This window comes from Vespula vulgaris, chromosome 19, assembly GCF_905475345.1.
Source record: "Vespula vulgaris chromosome 19, iyVesVulg1.1, whole genome shotgun sequence".
Taxonomy (NCBI): domain Eukaryota; kingdom Metazoa; phylum Arthropoda; class Insecta; order Hymenoptera; family Vespidae; genus Vespula; species Vespula vulgaris.
In genome coordinates this window covers 3235415-3253859 of record NC_066604.1, presented here as the reverse complement: position 1 = coordinate 3253859, position 18445 = coordinate 3235415, and the positions used below count along the sequence as shown (strand labels likewise).

General features: G+C 30.6%; 6 protein-coding genes across 11 annotated transcripts; 4 read left to right on the top strand and 2 right to left on the bottom strand.

Moving 5' to 3' along the window:
- Positions 1-72: 72 nt before the first annotated feature.
- Positions 73-3978, top strand: LOC127070914 (H2.0-like homeobox protein). 5 transcript variants are annotated; one of them, XR_007784735.1, is made up of 5 exons: positions 73-213; positions 1277-1522; positions 2261-2451; positions 2525-3523; positions 3653-3978. XR_007784735.1 is itself a non-coding variant. In XM_051009502.1 (5 exons), exons 1-4 carry the CDS (start codon positions 879-881, stop codon positions 2723-2725), a joined length of 744 nt encoding a protein of 247 aa, XP_050865459.1. In that variant the 5' UTR covers positions 848-878; the 3' UTR covers positions 2726-2735; positions 3564-3978. The 5 variants fall into 5 exon arrangements, 2 of the variants coding, with proteins under 2 accessions (XP_050865459.1, XP_050865458.1); XR_007784734.1 differs by lacking the exon at positions 73-213 and adding an exon at positions 842-984 and having other exon boundaries at positions 1280-1522; XR_007784733.1 differs by lacking the exon at positions 73-213 and adding an exon at positions 848-984.
- Positions 2919-5021, bottom strand: LOC127070913 (2-oxoglutarate and iron-dependent oxygenase JMJD4). The gene is made up of 5 exons (XM_051009500.1): positions 4796-5021; positions 4384-4715; positions 3997-4294; positions 3643-3913; positions 2919-3576 (listed from the first exon to the last, which is right to left on the bottom strand). Exons 2-5 carry the CDS (start codon positions 4628-4630, stop codon positions 3139-3141), a joined length of 1254 nt encoding a protein of 417 aa, XP_050865457.1. The 5' UTR covers positions 4631-4715; positions 4796-5021; the 3' UTR covers positions 2919-3138.
- LOC127070879 (odorant receptor 30a-like) lies at positions 5021-7443 on the top strand. Its single transcript, XM_051009422.1, has 5 exons — positions 5021-5975; positions 6057-6460; positions 6546-6645; positions 6742-6843; positions 6927-7443. The coding sequence occupies exons 1-5, from the start codon at positions 5673-5675 to the stop codon at positions 7137-7139; spliced, it is 1122 nt and encodes a 373-aa protein (XP_050865379.1). The 5' UTR covers positions 5021-5672; the 3' UTR covers positions 7140-7443.
- Positions 7444-8118: 675 nt separating this feature from the next.
- LOC127070846 (uncharacterized) lies at positions 8119-10544 on the top strand. Its single transcript, XM_051009358.1, has 5 exons — positions 8119-8838; positions 9141-9547; positions 9607-9706; positions 10045-10203; positions 10315-10544. The coding sequence occupies exons 1-5, from the start codon at positions 8548-8550 to the stop codon at positions 10372-10374; spliced, it is 1017 nt and encodes a 338-aa protein (XP_050865315.1). The 5' UTR covers positions 8119-8547; the 3' UTR covers positions 10375-10544.
- A 3113-nt stretch (positions 10545-13657) lies between these two features.
- On the top strand, positions 13658-16824 carry LOC127070843 (uncharacterized). Of its 2 annotated transcripts, XM_051009355.1 has the most exons (9): positions 13658-13993; positions 14231-14401; positions 14497-14653; positions 14748-15214; positions 15341-15534; positions 15618-15794; positions 15861-16010; positions 16094-16231; positions 16331-16824. In XM_051009355.1, exons 1-9 carry the CDS (start codon positions 13924-13926, stop codon positions 16556-16558), a joined length of 1752 nt encoding a protein of 583 aa, XP_050865312.1. In that variant the 5' UTR covers positions 13658-13923; the 3' UTR covers positions 16559-16824. The 2 variants fall into 2 exon arrangements, with proteins under 2 accessions (XP_050865312.1, XP_050865311.1); XM_051009354.1 differs by having other exon boundaries at positions 14748-15534.
- On the bottom strand, positions 16753-18421 carry LOC127070845 (divergent protein kinase domain 2A-like). The gene is made up of 4 exons (XM_051009357.1): positions 17731-18421; positions 17377-17677; positions 17157-17287; positions 16753-17036 (listed from the first exon to the last, which is right to left on the bottom strand). Exons 1-4 carry the CDS (start codon positions 18331-18333, stop codon positions 16812-16814), a joined length of 1260 nt encoding a protein of 419 aa, XP_050865314.1. The 5' UTR covers positions 18334-18421; the 3' UTR covers positions 16753-16811.
- Between the last annotated feature and the right edge of the window lie 24 nt (positions 18422-18445).

Below are 18445 nucleotides of genomic sequence, written 5' to 3'. Positions count from 1 at the left end.
ATCGAAGCTTTGATTATCACAAATCCGGTGGATCCTCGAAAATCCTAAAACCTAATAAAATCGAATAGAGGACCACGATGTGTACATATCCCGAAGAATATTCTTGGCGTGTGGGTAGAGGCTGCTTCAAACATGGCTCTTCAAATAAACACCTAAGTGACTGTATACTCTAAAGGCCCACGTAGAAAGATAACCATATGGCTACCACCGGAGGTATCATAGACGTCTCTCTAACATTTTCTTTCTTTCATGTTTTTCTCTTTTTTCTTTTTAATATATTAATGTTTTTCCATACCGTAGAAATCGGTAGCCGATCATTACAAAAAGCTTTTTTAAAATTTCAAAACAGAAAGTGAATTCTTTGCGAATTATATCAGATACATTCTATAAGTGTATTTAATTATTTTTAAACAATATCGATAATAAATATTTTACGATCGACTATATTGGAAGATAAAATTAGTTGTTAAGAAAAAAAATTGGATCAATTTGTAACAATCATTGGAGAGAGATCATCATCATCATCATCATCATCATCATCATCATCATCATCTTCGAAGGAGGAAGAAGGAGTCTTCAAACGAGCCACGCCTACATCACTTTCGTGAGCCAATCAGAAAGACGAAATTGTACCAAGCTGACTCGAATTTTTAACTCTCCTCTAAAATCTGGCTTCTCTGGGAAGACTAAGCTAAGCAAAGCAAAACGTTAGATTCCCTTATGCATTTTCTCAGTGATCATCTCGTCGTGCGTGATTAACATTTAGCATGTTCATGTTCACATAACTTCTGTCATTGTTAAATTGTGTATCAAACAGTGATGGAAAAGATAGATCGTCTATTGTCAACGTAGTAAGATCATAGTCTTATTCGAGAACGATGAACGGTGAAAATACAAATGTTTTGGAAAAAGTTAATCGTCCAAAAATTTTAAAATTTGGTGTCGAACGTATTTTGTCCAATGAATTCTCTTCGAAGAGGACAGGTGAGCCAAAAATCATAATCAATCATACATATGTGTGCGCGTATATATATATATATATATATATATATATATATATATATATATATATTATACTTTTAAATTAAATCAATAATTATAGATATGTATAATTGTAAAATTTGTAATTAGATGTCAATTGAATCTACATTTATAAAAATCTATAATCGTAAATTTGATTTAAAAGTATATCTGCATTATACTTTTAAAAGTATATTACATTAACATTATGTATATAAATAGTTTGTCAAATTACTCTTCTTCGTAATATCCAAAGTAGTACGTCCAAGTCCAACATCGATGGTTCCATCACAAGATGTATTGAGACCACTAGCGGTTCAATTTTCCACGGTAGCATGTCCTTGTCCCGGAAGCTGTACCAGTTGTGATCTTCGTACCTGTTCCGGTTTTCCCTTTAGACAAACTCCGATCGAAACTCAAGCGATGATTAATTATCAAAGAAATAATACAGATAATTTTGGAAATTTGTATCGACCAGCTGCTGTCCGAGCAATTTCAAGAGGTGAGAGAAATAAAATAATTATTATTTTTATTATTATTTTTTACTTTTGTTGTTATCTTTTCATTATCTTCTAAGAAATATAGAAGAGCACATCAGATCAGGATTACGTCATTAACAAATGTTACCATATGGGCAACCGTTTTGGCTTTCGAATAGCAAGGAGCAAGGAAGCAAGTAGGGCAAAATATTTATGCGCCAATGTATTCTCGTGTTTCCTGTCTGTGTTTAAACGACATCTTAAGTGGCACCGTGCGTTTACAAGCCGTATAAACAGCGGTTTCGCCGCGTGTCTTTCTACGCTTAGTTAAAGCTCTCGGTGGCATCGATGCTTTTCTGCAGCCACTTTTCTCTCTCTCTCTCTCTCTCTCTCTTTCTTCCTTTTGTTCGAATCACAGAGAGAATGAAAAGATCTTTTAAAACATCCTAAGTAGATTTAAATAAGAGATCTTTGCACTTTTCGAAGAAAAAAAAATATTTTTGGCGGGAAAAAATTTGATGTAAATTTTTCGAAGAATGCCACTACAAATCCAAGAATAGAGTTGCGATCTTAAAAATATCTATCAGCGTTGGATATTTCAAGAGCAATGTATAAATTTCTACAGATGTTGCATACTTTTCTCTCCTAAACCAGTAAATCAAATGAGATTTGTAAACTTTCTCGATGATTTTTCGAGAAAAAGTTATAAGAACGAAAATAGAATTTTAATAGAAATTCCTACTAAATTTGTATCGTTTTAGTGACAACGGCAGCATCTTCCAATCTTGGTAATACTATGGAAACTAATACGAGAAGGAAACGATCATGGTCCAGAGCTGTGTTTAGTTCTTTGCAAAGGAAGGGTCTTGAAAGGAGATTCTCTTTGCAAAAGTACATCACAAAACCTGATAGAAGACAATTGGCTGCTACTTTAGGACTCACCGACGCTCAAGTATTTTATTTTGATTATTATAAATAATTTTTGAAATATCAAAGTATGTGTCTTCCAATATGTGTACTCTCAGGTAAAAGTTTGGTTTCAAAATCGACGAATGAAATGGCGACATACTAAACAAGGAGAAAATAATAATTCGTCGATCGCTGATCCAGATTCGACTCAAAAAGAGATTCCTCAGAAAATATTAGAAGACTCGACGAAAAATGTCGAAGGAAAAACTATTCTTTCCGAAGATGAAGAAGATATTGAGATACAAGTGGACGTATAATAATTGACAGGTTTATTTTTAGAATGGAATTGAAATTTTCCTGAAAGTTTTTCTAATCGTTTTACTCTTAACTATTATCAAGGATGTATATTTTTATCATTAATTTAACACAATCAAAGATAGATAGTTTAAACTATTAAAAATTGGATTGAAACAAAAAAAAGAATTAGGTATAAATGAACGTTAGAAAAAGTATGAAAAAATAAAATTTTATTGCAGCCCTCTTTTTTTTATATCTAATTAAAAGTATTTACAAATCGGTGTGCTTTTTACACGAGTGAAAAGTGTTATCTATCCTCAGGGAGACATTTTCAAAGTTAATTCAAAAATCTCATCGCTAGATGTCGCAATAATCGATATCGAAAATATCGATCGGTAAAATCACAGTGAATCATTCTGTATATAAAGTGATATTACTTATCTTCGTCTTGAAGTACAAAATTGATTTTTTCTAATAAATTGATCGGTTGGTCATCTGCAGATATTAAACTATAAATTGATTTCTCCTTAGTTTCGATGATAAAATCTTCCAAAACAGTTTTTAACATGGTAAGATCAAAGGAACAATGATTTATTCCAAACTCGTATTTCCTGAAGGAGTTAACCCTACTTCCTTTCGTAATAAAATCTAAACGTTTCGTTGCGATGAAAGATATAAAAGAGTAGAATTGTATATAATTCATTCCATGAGAAACTTTCAACATTAATTGACAATGTTCAACCCAATTAACCATATCTTTACAATCTTCCACTTCTTTCATAACGGAAGATAATTGTTGTTTCAAACTCAACCATATGGTACGTATATTACATCCATTGATCCAATTATGATTCACAGAAATAGTATCTTCCTATTGAATGACACTTGGCTTGTTTTAAAGTAGTCATATTTGATTTGCATATCAAAAGATACTTACCAAATTCCAGACTTGATGATGCCATCCTGATGGAATGAACATAATCTCTCCAGCTTCTTGTATTACATCAAAACATTTTAAATTTTGACTATCATACTCTTTATATTTAGAATGATCCTTAAGATCTTCAGAAAGTACATCGTATACCAATTGACCGTATGAATCACGAAATTTATTTTCTTCTTTTGGTGGAAAAAGTAACCAACGTTTTCTACCAACGATATTGGCAGACCAGCTATATGAAAAAAATACATCGGCATGCAATGGCGTCCTGTAGGACAAAGTAAAAAAGATATATTGTTTGAATAATCTTATAAATGAGATATACAAAATGAAGTGTACAATTTTATTTACCATGTTCCTTTTGGTCCCATATAAACAAACATATAATCATCATCTAATTCAGGCTTAGCAATGTAATATTCATTCAACCAATCGGATGCAAAGTAATGCGGTACTTCATAATAAACTAAATCAGAGAAGATTTTTGTACAGTGCCAATCTTTCAGATACAAAAGTGGCATATCGGATGTATAATCACTGTTTCTATATTTAACCCAATAATCCAAATATTCTTGCATATTCATATCGTTCTTAAGTTGGGAATTGTAATATCTCCTTTTACAATCAGATATAGGTACTAGACATTGACCTGTAAAATGATAAAAAATAGTTTAAAAAAGACGAAGTAAGAAAAAAAATACATATAATTTCGATTCCGTTGTAACATCCAGCGCTCACCGAACAGTCTACCGAGAAATTCGAAATTTGGCGCGTCTTTTAATACCCACTGTTGCCTACATGGCCAACTTTCGGTGATCGCGGTATCGATAATACATGGTTCGTTGTTAATAAGAAACTTGTGAAAAAATTCATTATATGTCAAGTTATGATCCACTCGTCTCACCGATTCAATCGTTGGAAGATGTTTAGCATTGGACGGTACATCGTTCTTCGTTATTTCGATTATTTTTAACATAATGTACATTTCACTCGTCCACTTAATATTATTAATTGAATATTATAATACTCGCACAAACACTCGCGCGCACATACATGTGAAGGAGATACACCTAAAGAAAACAGATTGAAAAATGTATAAAATACTCGTAGAATAAAGAGATCTTTTATATGATTATAATGCGATGCATACGTTAAGAAACGATACCCAAACACAAGGACCACTTATTCTTGGACACAATAATTTTCAATACCCATACAGTCAACGACAAGGACGAGTAAAGAGACATTTTGGGCACACGACGTACAACGCGCCAAAAGTTCGATTTTTTAACAGATATATGTTTATATATATACATATATATATATGTATATGTATATATACGATAAGAAAATAACAAAATTTATACGAGTAAAGAAAACGTTCGATTAGACATGGTTCGTCGATAGACGGCGTGAGAGTCGCTAATATCACTGCCCTCTGTCAAAGAAATTTTTTTACGCGCTTATTTTAAAAATGCAACATAGCTTGCTTTGCACTACCTTTCGAAGATTGAATTAATGATGAGACATTTTTACGACGTCCGTTCTACCCTTTAATTAAGAAGATTATCAACCGATGGTATATACCGATCTATCTAATAATTATCTCTATACTGGAAATGGATTTCTTAGTAAATTTCTTGCAAAGCGTCAAATTATCGTCAAAAATTCATCATTAGATAATTAGTAGAACTATCAATTTTCAGACAATGTTTTTGAAGTCTACAATAGCGTATTAAATAATAACGATGGTATAGACACCACGCGCGAATAGAGTTAGAATTAATTTAAAGTAGCAGAGAAAGTCATGCGGGAGATTATACTTTATAATTAAATAGCCAGCTTTTGATCGTAGCAACACGTAGCGACAATTAAAGATAATTACCTTTAGGGGTCGGTAATGATTAATAACTTATCGATCTAAATGATTGCACTCATATATTATAGTTAATAACTTTGCAGCGTTCTTAGTGTAGTTTCGTTTCGATAGTATCACTCCTTTGATAGTTACTGAAAAATTTTCGATAATGGTACTACTTCGTATCAAACCGAATCAAATGCTTCGTTTATTAAATTTAACCGGAAATTTTACCAGTACTTGGCCGGGATCTCAGAAAGCAGGACGTTTTGAAATGGTCTTACGAGATGTTGGTTGGATTTTAGGAATGTTAAATGCATTTCTAATATTATTGGCTTTATTTTATGCCGATTATTATTATATAAATGGAAAAGACGTTGTTACTTTAATGAAACCTTTATGCGAAACAGCTACTCTCATAGATGTTATACTTGCTTTAATTTTATGCAGATTCAAAAGGACTAGTTTACAGGTAACGGAATCTTTGTTCGTCATATTTCGATATTACTTATGTTATTTTATTGAATGTATTATACTTGAAATTATTGGATAGAAACTCATGGAAGAAGTGGAAGAATTTATTAAAAATTGCAATACCGAGGAGGAAGCCATCATGCAAAAATATATAGATCATTCGACCATCTCAACAACAATGGCGGCATCAAACGTTGCAGCGGCCATTGCATTTTCTTTTACTCCATTCTTTACAGAGAATGACGTTCCTGGCGATGCTATGTTTCCATTTGACTTAAAATCATTGTTCGTTAAAATTCCGATATACATATTGGACACGATTCTTCTCTTTCAAACTGCATTATGCGTTTGTGTGGATTTTATGATAGCCATGTTGATGTGGTACTCTGCTACTAAATTAGAAATCTTAGGATTGAAACTTGAAAATGCTGCGGACAAATATAAACTAAAAGATTGTGCTAAGGAACATCAAAAAATATTGAAGCAAGTACAAATTATAATTTATTTATTTGCTGGCCATAATTTTTAATTCTAATCTCTCTTTTACTTTCTTTCGCTCTATGTTTAGTTTCATATCCGAAACACAAAAAGTTATTCAAACATTATTATTCAAAACGAACGTGACGATGGGCGCAACTGCAATCGGTGCGACATTTTCGCTCCTTCACGTGCGTTATATAAAACTTATAAAAATATCTTAATTTTATTTGTATTAATCGCCAAAATAATTAATTGGTCGGTATGAATAAACATTGCTCTTACAGCATGAACCCATAAACGTAGAACTACAGTTTATTTGCATGATGATTGCTAGCTATCAAAGATTATATGTTACAGCTTTACCTGCTGACGATTTAAAAGAAATGGTATGAATATTTTCTTATTTCTGTATATATTGTTGTAAATTTATCTCTTGTATACTACTAATAATTATAAATCATTTTTTTAGAGTATGAAACTCGCGACGTCGGCATATAGTTCAAAATGGTTCGAAGATTCCTCCAAAATGGCAATCGACGTACACATTATAATATTAAGAAGCCAAAAACCAATTTTGATTTCGATGGGTGGTCTGCTTCCCAATTTAACTCTCGAATATTATGCAAATGTAAGAAATAATAATCAACTAATATCTATTAGAAAAATTCATTTGATAATTTGAACTAAATATATCTATCTACTTTTTTTTTTACAGTTTTTTTACACGATTTCATCTTATTTCATGACAATGAGACAAATGATAGAAAAATAAAATTTGACTTAATCTCGTCTCATTGTTAATTATACTTACTTTTTTTTCATTTTTTCTCTTCGTCCATCTTATCAATTTGTTCTATCTTCCTTCACATAACTTCAGAACATTTTATTCCGAAGATATCTTGCACACCCCAGACTAGACTTGTAATACATACGTACATATAAACTGAAAGAAAGAAGCAAGTATGTACTTATATCGATACGTTGAATCAAACGATATTTTACTTCTACATAAAAGTACCCTCTTTTACGATGGGTAATTGTACAGAACTAACTACACGTTGATTACATAGTACTCTCAACAAGCATAGCTTTAACTTATTAATCGATATAAACCCTTTCCTAGTTTGTGCAGAAGGCCAACAGTAAGAAATGCTATTTATTGATAATGATAGCAACAACCATTAGTTAAGGTTCAATATGTTGCAAGTGATCAGTGCAAGTACTGAACTTCTTATTCGTACTTGGCCAGCAAATAAGCAAATATATATCAATAATTTGTTAAATATTATATAAGCATATATAGAGTTAATATAGAATGATTTTTAATATGTTTTATATATATATATATATATATATATATATATATATATATATATAATTTTAGTTCGTATCAATATCGTTTTCGCACTTCACTGTACTACAAGCTATGCTTAGTGATAGTGACACAGGAATTTCATAAAAGAAATTTTTTTTTAAGAAAGTTTTTCAATGTAGAAATATTATTTGATATTATATCAATTATACCAATATATACATAATAATTCATTCATAAAATATTATTCAATATAATAATTTAAAAGAATCGTATACTGATATCGTGAATAATAAAAAAAGCTTTTTTTTCTTTTATGTACTTTTAAATATGAGTACTTACTGTGTTTCTTTTTAATACAAGTCTTTCTTACATTTCATTCACTCTCTGATAATGAATTTTACTCATCGCAAAAGGAATCTCCATAAAGGTTCAACCCTTTCTTCTTCTCGTCCGTATAACGTGAAATAATATTTCATGATGGACGATAGTCTGTACTTAAAGTAAAAAATCGATACGAATGTACACCTAACATATGTACTTATTATCATTGAAAGATATAATTTCAAAGCAAATGATTGGATGTGGAACGTTAGAAGGAAATTTTCATTTATTAAAAGGAGGAGTTAACGTGTCGGTCAGTCAGTCTTTCAATCTACTCGTTCGAGGATTATTAATAAACCATTTCTCTTCAGAAGGAAGTATCATGAAAGAAATGAAGTAGTGTTAACATATACAAACGTTATAGTAGATACTTGAAGAAGAAGAGTTCAAAACGATGATTAAAATATCTGCAGAAAGAGCAATTCTCTTTTTAAAAGCTAGCGTTATCTTGACTGCCTGTTGGCCACCTTCACCAAAGGCAACGCGTTCTCATATCATTTTATTTGAACTCTCTTGGTATGTCCTTTTCGCCAACGCTCTGTTCCTTTTATTTCCATTGATAAATGCTATTTATGAAAATCGTACTGACTCCATTGTCATGACCAAATCGATCTGTCTGTTTTGTGCTGTTGCACAAATCACTTTTAAAATGATACTCTGTCGTCTTGAACGTTCTCGATTTCAAGTAAGTTATCATAATTATTTTTTGTCATATATTTTTTAAAGTTGGTGATTATAAAAGTGGTCTAAGTCATTCGAGATATTAAAAGACATATTTTATCACGTGCTATAAACATTTTTAACTCTTTTTTTTGTGTTTATGTTTCGTTAAAAAAATATTTGTTGAATACGTAATTCAGAATATATTTTTTTGAGATATTTCGGATTTATATCCAAAATATTTCAGAAAAAAATATGTATGACTTGTATCAATCACCAGCTCATTCAAAATTTTCTAGTTATCTAATATTCTTTTTCTTTTTTTAGTCTTTACTCTTCGACTTGGAGAAATCTTGCAAAATTGAAACTAGTCAAGAAAAAATTGTATTTGAAAGATACATAAATAAATGCAAATATATTCACCTACTTTACACGAGTTTATGCTATTTAACAGCAATCATAGTTATCTGTAGTCCACTATATACGTACCAGAGATTTCCAACTAATGCTAAATATCCTTTTTCTGTAGATCATTCTCCGATTCGTGAAATAATCTTTCTTCATCAGACCTTAGTAGGTTTACAGGTTTCGGCTGGTATGTGTATTGATTGTCAACTTGCTGCTCTTCTCTGGTACGTCGGTGCTAAATTCGAAGTACTATCAAAGAATATCAGAGGATTTAAAAAGGTGAAAGAATTGAATGCTTGCTTAAAAAAACATCAGGAAATTCTCAGGTAACGAACGCAAACGTGGCATTGCATCGTCTAAGGAAAAAGTCCTAATTACATTTCAGATATGCAGCTGAAACCAAAGATGTTATTTTGCATTTGATTTTAACTACCACACTAACGACTACGATGGGTATTATCTTTGCTGGTTTAAATATCGTCGATGTAAGCTAAAGAGCACAGTTATTAATAAAACAATATTTTTATTATATAATATATTATTATATAATATATATATGTAATTTTATTATAAAAAATTAATATTATAAATTATATTATGTAAAATTACTGTTATATCATAATTAATTTTTTTTTTCTTAACAATAGCAACAATCAACGGCAGTTAAGATACAATATGTCTTCATTGTATGTGTGGCCAGTACAGAACTCCTAATTTCTGCCTGGCCTGCAGATAATTTAATAAATACAGTAAAATTCTTTCCTTACAAATATTGTTTGTGTATAGTTATACTTATCCTAGATCTTTTTCTTATTTTGTTTAGAGTAGTAATATCTCCTGGGATGTATATAATTCGAACTGGTTGAAAACTAATCCTTGTGTAAGAAGAAATCTTGTACAATGTATCATGAGATCGCAAAAATTTGAAACAATTCATGTTGGAAAGCTGAAAATGCCATTTTGTCTTCAATATTATGCTTCAGTAAGTACACATTTCATAATTAAAATTTTATTTCCTTTAATTATTGTATGACAAGTTCGTATAGAAAAGTTAATAACAACAAAATATTAAATTTGTTGTTTGTATTTTCAGTTCTTGACTTCATCTTTCTCTTATTTCACTACGTTGAGAGCAGTACTTGGAAAAGAATAATATGGCATCATCATGTAAGATGAAAAAAGAAGATAAGAAGAAGAAAAAAGAAAATATACAAGTTTATACCGAAGATGGATATTAAGGCCATGAAAACATAACAATAGTGAAATTAGTTGAATAAAAAGCAGAAAATAATTAAAAAGTTCTTGAAACGTTTATACACTTACATATAGTACATAAAAAATAATATGTATCCAATAAAATATATTTTACATATAACATTAGATTACATTAAATTACGTTCCATTATATAATTGGAAAATATAATAAAAAATTGTATTATATATTATATTTCATTGTATTATATACTATTTATATTATAATGTACCTTATATTATATTTTACTATAATAAGTTTACATGATATAAGAAATATCTGTATAATTATCGAATAGAATTTATTTTCTATGTATTATATAAAGAAAACAAAAATAAAAAAGTAGAATGTAAACAGAAATTTGATGTATTTTCTATTAATTTCTATCATCCCTTTCATCAAAAAAAACCTTCCATAAAGAATTTTCCCGGAACTAATAGTTCATATTTTCCAACAAAGGCTTAAATCTTCCCTGTGATTCACACAATAGCACGTGCCACCTCTTCGCATATCATGTGTCCCGCGTACAAAGCCTGCTCTCCGCCGAGAACTCCTCGAAAACAATAGGTCGCTCGTGCCACCTCTTCGCATATCATGTGTCCCGCGTACAAAGCCTGCTCTCCGACGAGATTCCTGGAATTCAGTACTAACCACCTACCTGTGCCACCTCTTCGCATAACATGTGTCCCGCGTACAAAGCCTGCTCTCCGCCGAGAACTCCTCGAAAACAATAGGTCGCTCGTGCCACCTCTTCGCATATCATGTGTCCCGCGTACAAAGCCTGCTCTCCGACGAGATTCCTGGAATTCAGTACTAACCACCTACCTGTGCCACCTCTTCGCATAACATGTGTCCCGCGTACAAAGCCTGCTCTCCGCCGAGAACTCCTCGAAAACAATAGGTCGCTCGTGCCACCTCTTCGCATATCATGTGTCCCGCGTACAAAGCCTGCTCTCCGACGAGATTCCTGGAATTCAGTACTAACCACCTACCTGTGCCACCTCTTCGTATATCATGTGTTCCGCGTACAAAGCCTGCTCTCCGACGAGATTCCTGGAATTCAGTACTAACTACCTACCCGTGCCACCTCTTCGCATATCATGTGTCCCGCGTACAAAGCCTGCTCTCCGCCGAGAACTCCTCGAAAACAATAGGTCGCTCGTGCCACCTCTTCGCATATCATGTGTTCCGCGTACAAAGCCTGCTCTCCGACGAGATTCCTGGAATTCAGTACTAACCACCTACCTGTGCCACCTCTTCGCATATCATGTGTCCCGCGTACAAAGCCTGCTCTCCGCCGAGAACTCCTCGAAAACAATAGGTCGCTCGTGCCACCTCTTCGCATATCATATGTCCCGCGTACAAAGCCTGCTCTCCGACGAGATTCCTGGAATTCAGTACTAACTACCTACCCGTGCCACCTCTTCACATAACATGTGTCCCGCGTACAAAGCCTGCTCTCCGCCGAGAATTCCTCGAAAACAATAGGTCGCTCGTGCCACCTCTTCGCATATCATGTGTCCCGCGTACAAAGCCTGCTTTCCGACGAGATTCCTGGAATTCAGTACTAACTACCTACCCGTGCCACCTCTTCGCATATCATGTGTCCCGCGTACAAAGCCTGCTTTCCGACGAGATTCCTGGAATTCAGTACTAACTACCTACCCGTGCCACCTCTTCGCATATCATGTGTCCCGCGTACAAAGCCTGCTTTCCGACGAGATTCCTGGAATTCAGTACTAACTATCTACCCGTGCCACCTCTTCGCATATCATGTGTCCCGCGTACAAAGCCTGCTCTACGGCGAGAATTTTCTTGGAACCAATAGTTCATTCTGCCACCTCTTCTTTTGTTATGTGACCCGCCTACAAATCCTGATTTGCGGAAGGAATTTTCGCGGAACCAATAGTTGGCATTTTCTGACAAAGGACGTGTACCTTAGCGTTGATTGGCCGCATCCTACCTCTCGGCACATCACGTTACCCGTATATGAGGCTCGATTTGCTGGAAAGAATTGTTCATGAACCAATAGTTTATATTTTCTACCAAGGGCGTATATCTTTCGAGTGATTGGCACAAGTGCACCTTCTCACACATCAAATGATTCTGATACATATCTAGATTTTTGAGAAAATTTTCTGTACTATGCGGAGTTGTAATTTTTTAATAGGACAATATAAATTAACAAATCCCGTGTGCAGGAGTATTAGGTTCATATAAATCAGGAAGTAAATAAATAATACTGAATTTCACTTAAGTTGCTTTTATTAATACTATTTTTATAAAATTTACATGAAAATGTTCTTATAATATTTCTATAACTTAGTAATTTATATTATGTATGTTCTATACTATTAAACAAGCAACTCTTGCATATTTATATCTTGCTCTATTATATCTTAATAGTCCTAAAGATTTTAATGTACTTTTAATGAATCTATTGTTTCAGTTTGCGAGAAAGTAATTTCAATATAAAATTGCTACTTTTTAAAATAAAATTGCCAAATACAAAAATTGCTTGTTTACTACTATGGTATATAATGTAACTTACAGTAATATTATTTTATGTATAACTAAAATATAATATAATACAAATGTATATTATTAGAAAATGTTACAAGAAAATTTACAGGTAACATTAAATCTAAATTATTTCTTAAAGTATTATCCTTATAAATATATCTATTTTATAATTATATAAATTATTTCTGGTTATTGCAATCTTCTTGATTATATTTCAGGATTCTTTGTGTATTTAAAGATGACATAGTAATTATATACATAGATGATTTCTGAATACTGCTATCCTTGTAATTGTATTCCAGAAGATTGTATTCCACTCGATTGTATTCCAAATTTTGTTTCCAGAAGGTCTAAGGTAATGAATGCATTCCGTTATCTTCCAATGTAAGAATAAAGTTTGTCCAAATGTAACTAACACTTTCAAGTAATCCATCTTAAAAGAAGAAGATCTATAAATATACATATTTATATATTATTGTCATATAACACTTTATTCTAAACTAGCAGAAAAGGATAACATAAAGATAATATATGAGGATAATAATATCTAGAAAAGGAATCCCCCACTATAGGGAATTAATCGCTGCAATTGTGCTGCAATTGGATGATACTCAAATTTGATTGGAAATACGATAGAGAAACCAATATTTTTAATATTATTTACTTGGATAATTTTACTATTGTGTAATTATATTATTTATCAATATTTATTATATTGACAATTGGCAGTTGAACTTATTACAAATGTAATCGATAATCAAGATTTCACGCGTCTAACAAAAATGAATTTATAAGAAATCATTATTGGCGGGCCTACTCGTGAAAAGATTTACACAATGCATTGCAACTTTTGCTTTCAGAATGTAGTCGTTTAAAAAGATGTAAAATAAATATTTTATTGAAGAAATATTTATTGCCAATTAAAATATGGAACGTAAAGCAGTGCCAGATAATAATCCCTGGTCAAATTTAATGACTATAACAAAATTTGACAGAGGTAAGTGACTTAACCTCTATTAGCCCGCTCATTTTTAAATCCTTTGTAGTGATATTCTTCGAAAAAATATTTTTATTTTAATAATTTTAACTAATGAATTTCGAGATATTCTGTTGTCTTTATTTTAGTTTATGCTTGAAAAAAGGTTAATAACTTTTCTTTCAAATTTATCCAATGCGTATAATTTAATGTATAAATGGATTGAATAATGATAAAAGGATGAAAATTTTATGATAGGTAATAATACCAAGACGACAATTCGATGGGACAGCAGAACTGAAACTCAAAACAATGGACAAATTGTTCCTGCAACTATTTCTTCTATCAGTCTTCTAATTGAATCGTTAATTAAACAGATATGTACAATGTTTGAAGGCGATACTGTTCGGAGGAATAAACTTTATTTTAGTAATTTATAGAAATTTTCTATGAATTAAATTATATAAAAAGTATATTATAAAAACGTATTTTAGTTTACGATATAATTATATTTTAATTTTCAGAGATATGCGATAAGCTTCATGAAATAGGGTTAATTGATACATCTTATAATTCAATAGAATTTGAAGTTATGAGAGGCCAATATCAACATGCACTATACAGATTAGTTGCAGTTGCACGTGCTGCTACTGGTAGTGAAAATCCTTTGAATGTCCCTAAGTAAATTAATATACTTTTTTAATTTTTTTAAAGTTAAATGTGTAGATCAATGCAATAAAATTATTAATGTTAATTCTCAAACTTTATGTTGTAGTTGTCTGATGGCTGAATGGTCACGCTATCGTAGAGAATTTCAGGAAATTGGTTTTATTGCTAGTGGTGGATTTGGTACTGTATATAAAGCATTACATCGTCTTGATGGTATTGAGTATGCAGTGAAAAAAATAGTTGTACAATCTGGCCAAGTGAGTACTATAAAACAACATCTTGAAGAAGTCAAAAGTCTTGCCAAGTTAAATCATATGAATATAGTTTCTTATAAGACTGCTTGGATAGAGCCTACATTAGTAACAACCACTATTCCAAGTTTACCAAATGTAGAGAATGAACGAAGCAAGGGCCATTTTTCAAAACATAAAGCAAGAAAAAATATATCTTATCAATCATGTAAAAATAATAATTTTAATGATAATCAATTGATTTCCAATAGTAGCAACAGTAATGAAAATTGTGGACAAGATATATCATTAAGGTCCAATAAAGAAGTATTTTACAAAACTGGTATGTATATTCGTATGGAGAGCAATGCTCAAAAACATGAAGGTGGAAGTGCAGGTGGTTATGTAATAAGTCACGACATTATTAATGAAAGATTTCTTGAACTCAATTCATCGACTAATATTATAGGACAAAGAATAATCGAACGCAGTAGTTCAGTCAGTACAGAAGATACTTCAGACATTGTATCATTTAGAAATGATAGTAATGACAGCAAAAATAATGATGATCATTCAAGAAGTAATGCCAATCATATAATTAGTGACTCAAATGATGAATCTAGTAGTGATAACAATCAAATTTGTCAATATAAATCACAAGTGGTTGGTATTATTAACTCTAAACATATGTTTTTTATAATAATATCTTAAATTTTATAAGTTTTACTTGAATTATTTTTTTTCAGGACTCTTGTTATGCAACTTTATATATTCAAATGGCACTTTGTGATAAGACATTACAACAGTGGCTAACAGAAAGAGATGATCCTACTTCACAACTGACAATTACTGAAATATTTACACAAATTCTTCAAGGAGTAGATCATATACATTCTCTTGGAATGGTACACCATGATATAAAGGTAAGATAAATATACTAATGCATCAAATAAGAAGATATTAAAATATTACTTTTTTCTGAATTATAGCCAAGCAATATATTCATCACAGCACATTTTCAAATTCAATTAGGAGATTTTGGTTTAGCTTGCCCTTTGCAAAGAAAAAATCATAATTCTGTGTTTGGTACACATATGTATGCAGCACCTGAACAATTAAAAGGAAAATGCAATCCAAAGGTATAATAATCAAACGAAGAGAAATATATTTATGATAGATCTTATATACAACTAAATAAATATATGTATTTTTGCATTTTCAGAGTGACATGTATAGTATAGGAATTGTTCTGTTGGAGCTTCTAACTTATACAAAAACACAAATGGAGCATTATCGTATTATTGATGAATTGAAAAAAGGCCAATTACCAGCATCATTAACTAAAAATCATCAAAAATGGGTAAGTTCTAAATTTGAAATCCTTGAAATAAATAAAATATTATATGTATATATATATTCCTGTCTTTAAAAACAATAATTATATTTTACAATTGTATAGGCTCATATAATCTGTCAACTACTAGAAGAAGATCCCGATAAAAGGCCATCAACAGATGAGCTGTTACAAAATGTAACTGAAGATAAAGATATGATAATAGCTCAATTAAAAGATGATATTGTCAAAAAAGACAATGTAATAAAAGAATTAGAAGAACGAATCACTGTATTGCAGACACATATTACTGAACTTGAACATAGAGAAACCAATAAAAACTATTATAATTGATATATATATCATTAATAAAATTTGACATGAGAATAAGAAGCATCATAGTATTTCAGTAGAACAGAATGATCCATCATTCGTACTTCTATAGATAATTAATATATATATTTATTCTATATATTACATTTTTTTAATGTTTTTCTATTGATGTATTCTACAATTAAAAAAAGTACAATCATAAGAATAAAAATAAATAATGTAGAAATTATTATATTTAATGTATAAATATTTTTAAAAATATAAAACTTTTTACTTATATAAAACTATATATTCCTATTTTATTATTTTTTTCTATAATAGTATCTAATAAGATCTTAAGATGTTGTCCTTTATTAATTCGATTCTGTAGTTGATCATAAACAGCACATTGCTTTATTAAATGTTCCAAGTCTGGATATTGTTTTACAATATTATCAGGTATGTCATGTAAAAAGCCACCAGGAATTAAAGTATCACTGGTTTTTGGTGACAATAAAATCTATAAAAATTAATAAGCAGCAATATTTAAAAATCACTATACACATATATATTTTTATTCTTTTAATGTAATAAATTTGAATCAATAAAATTATCTAGAAGATATTATTTATAAACATACCTGACAAATGGCATAATAATTATGATCACTTAATCGATGATTACATATATCTATAGAAGAAAAAGGAAAACAATTTAAACAATTAAGATCAATTGTATTCTCTTGTATTTTATGCCATGTTGCAGGTTTATCTAAAACATATATGGAATTATGGATCTAACAATGACAATTATTTAGGAAGAATATTACTTTATAAAATAAAAAAATATATATATACTACCTTTATCCAATAGATTTTTATCAACAACAATGATATTTTCTAAATCAATAAATTTAGCAATGCCATCTGAATTAATTGCTATATTATCTATAGAAATATCAGTCAAATAAAATCCAAAATCTTTACTCTTAAATGTAAACATATATGCAGCATTTAAAAGACTTGAAACTATCTTTGCTCTATAAATCCAAGGTGCATCATAATAAGTTACAATTGGTAATCCTACATATTCTTCAACAATAATTCTTCCACAAGAGCCTAAATATTTTGGAACTGGCCATCCTTCGCTTTCAGGTAATATCTAAAAACTACAAACTACTATATGTTTTTAATTAAACATCTATTTAACATTACCTGAAGGAGAAGTGGTTCTGGGTTAATCATCACCAATGTCCATAAATTAATATAGAAAATATTTGAATCCAATTCTTTATTTTTAAGATATAAATTATGAAAAAGAATATCTATATTTCTAATATTTGGACAAAGCCTTAAAAGACTATTATCATCTTCCATAAAATTAAAGGCTAATTTTTTTTTAACAAGTTCATAAAAATCAAGTTGAAAATTGTGATTATTTATGTTCAAATTGTCTTTACAAAGAAATTGTAAATTCCTATTTTCACAAAGCATTTCATCAAATGCTTTCAATTCTGATGTATGTGCTAACTTTTTCAATACTACTTTGTTTTCAAAATATTTTCCCATAAAAACATTTTTTACTCCAAATAAATAATTAATCAAAGAAAATATATCGTCCAATGTAATATTTATATTTTTAATATAATTACATTCAGAAATACCATAACATGCAGGACATTTATGAAGTTCACATAACCTCTCTACGGGCAGATTTATATTTATATTTATATTTATGTATAGAATAAAAAGTCCAATCATTAAAATAAGACTGCATTTTTTAAATTTAATAATGTTATATAAATATGATAAAATCATCGAAGCATTATATGCGTAAAAAATGTTTAATTATATTCACAAGCAAGTGATCGAATGAACTACACAGTGAAAATGACAGATGACGCGATGCTAGTATACCTAGCGGCAATAT

Excerpts from the sequence above, each read along its gene's own strand:
- LOC127070879 (XM_051009422.1), top strand. The coding sequence starts at position 5,673 with ATGGTACTACTTCGTATCAAACCGAATCAAATGCTTCGTTTATTAAAT. Across the intron at positions 5,976-6,056 it reads TCAAAAGGACTAGTTTACAG|AAACTCATGGAAGAAGTGGA; the intron begins GTAACGGAATCT and ends ATTATTGGATAG. Across the intron at positions 6,646-6,741 it reads CGACATTTTCGCTCCTTCAC|CATGAACCCATAAACGTAGA; the intron begins GTGCGTTATATA and ends TTGCTCTTACAG.
- LOC127070846 (XM_051009358.1), top strand. The coding sequence starts at position 8,548 with ATGATTAAAATATCTGCAGAAAGAGCAATTCTCTTTTTAAAAGCTAGC. Across the intron at positions 8,839-9,140 it reads TTGAACGTTCTCGATTTCAA|TCTTTACTCTTCGACTTGGA; the intron begins GTAAGTTATCAT and ends TTCTTTTTTTAG. Across the intron at positions 9,548-9,606 it reads AAACATCAGGAAATTCTCAG|ATATGCAGCTGAAACCAAAG; the intron begins GTAACGAACGCA and ends ATTACATTTCAG.
- LOC127070845 (XM_051009357.1), bottom strand. The coding sequence starts at position 18,333 with ATGATTTTATCATATTTATATAACATTATTAAATTTAAAAAATGCAGT. Across the intron at positions 17,288-17,376 it reads TAAAAATCTATTGGATAAAG|ATAAACCTGCAACATGGCAT; the intron begins GTAGTATATATA and ends TATATGTTTTAG. Across the intron at positions 17,037-17,156 it reads ATTATTATGCCATTTGTCAG|ATTTTATTGTCACCAAAAAC; the intron begins GTATGTTTATAA and ends TAATTTTTATAG.
- LOC127070843 (XM_051009354.1), top strand. The coding sequence starts at position 13,924 with ATGGAACGTAAAGCAGTGCCAGATAATAATCCCTGGTCAAATTTAATG. Across the intron at positions 13,994-14,230 it reads TATAACAAAATTTGACAGAG|GTAATAATACCAAGACGACA; the intron begins GTAAGTGACTTA and ends ATTTTATGATAG. Across the intron at positions 15,535-15,617 it reads GTCAATATAAATCACAAGTG|GACTCTTGTTATGCAACTTT; the intron begins GTTGGTATTATT and ends ATTTTTTTTCAG.
- LOC127070914 (XM_051009502.1), top strand. The coding sequence starts at position 879 with ATGAACGGTGAAAATACAAATGTTTTGGAAAAAGTTAATCGTCCAAAA. Across the intron at positions 1,523-2,260 it reads TGTCCGAGCAATTTCAAGAG|TGACAACGGCAGCATCTTCC; the intron begins GTGAGAGAAATA and ends GTATCGTTTTAG. Across the intron at positions 2,452-2,524 it reads TAGGACTCACCGACGCTCAA|GTAAAAGTTTGGTTTCAAAA; the intron begins GTATTTTATTTT and ends GTGTACTCTCAG.
- LOC127070913 (XM_051009500.1), bottom strand. The coding sequence starts at position 4,630 with ATGTACATTATGTTAAAAATAATCGAAATAACGAAGAACGATGTACCG. Across the intron at positions 4,295-4,383 it reads ATTTCTCGGTAGACTGTTCG|GTCAATGTCTAGTACCTATA; the intron begins GTGAGCGCTGGA and ends ATCATTTTACAG. Across the intron at positions 3,577-3,642 it reads ATCATCAAGTCTGGAATTTG|GAAGATACTATTTCTGTGAA; the intron begins GTAAGTATCTTT and ends GTCATTCAATAG.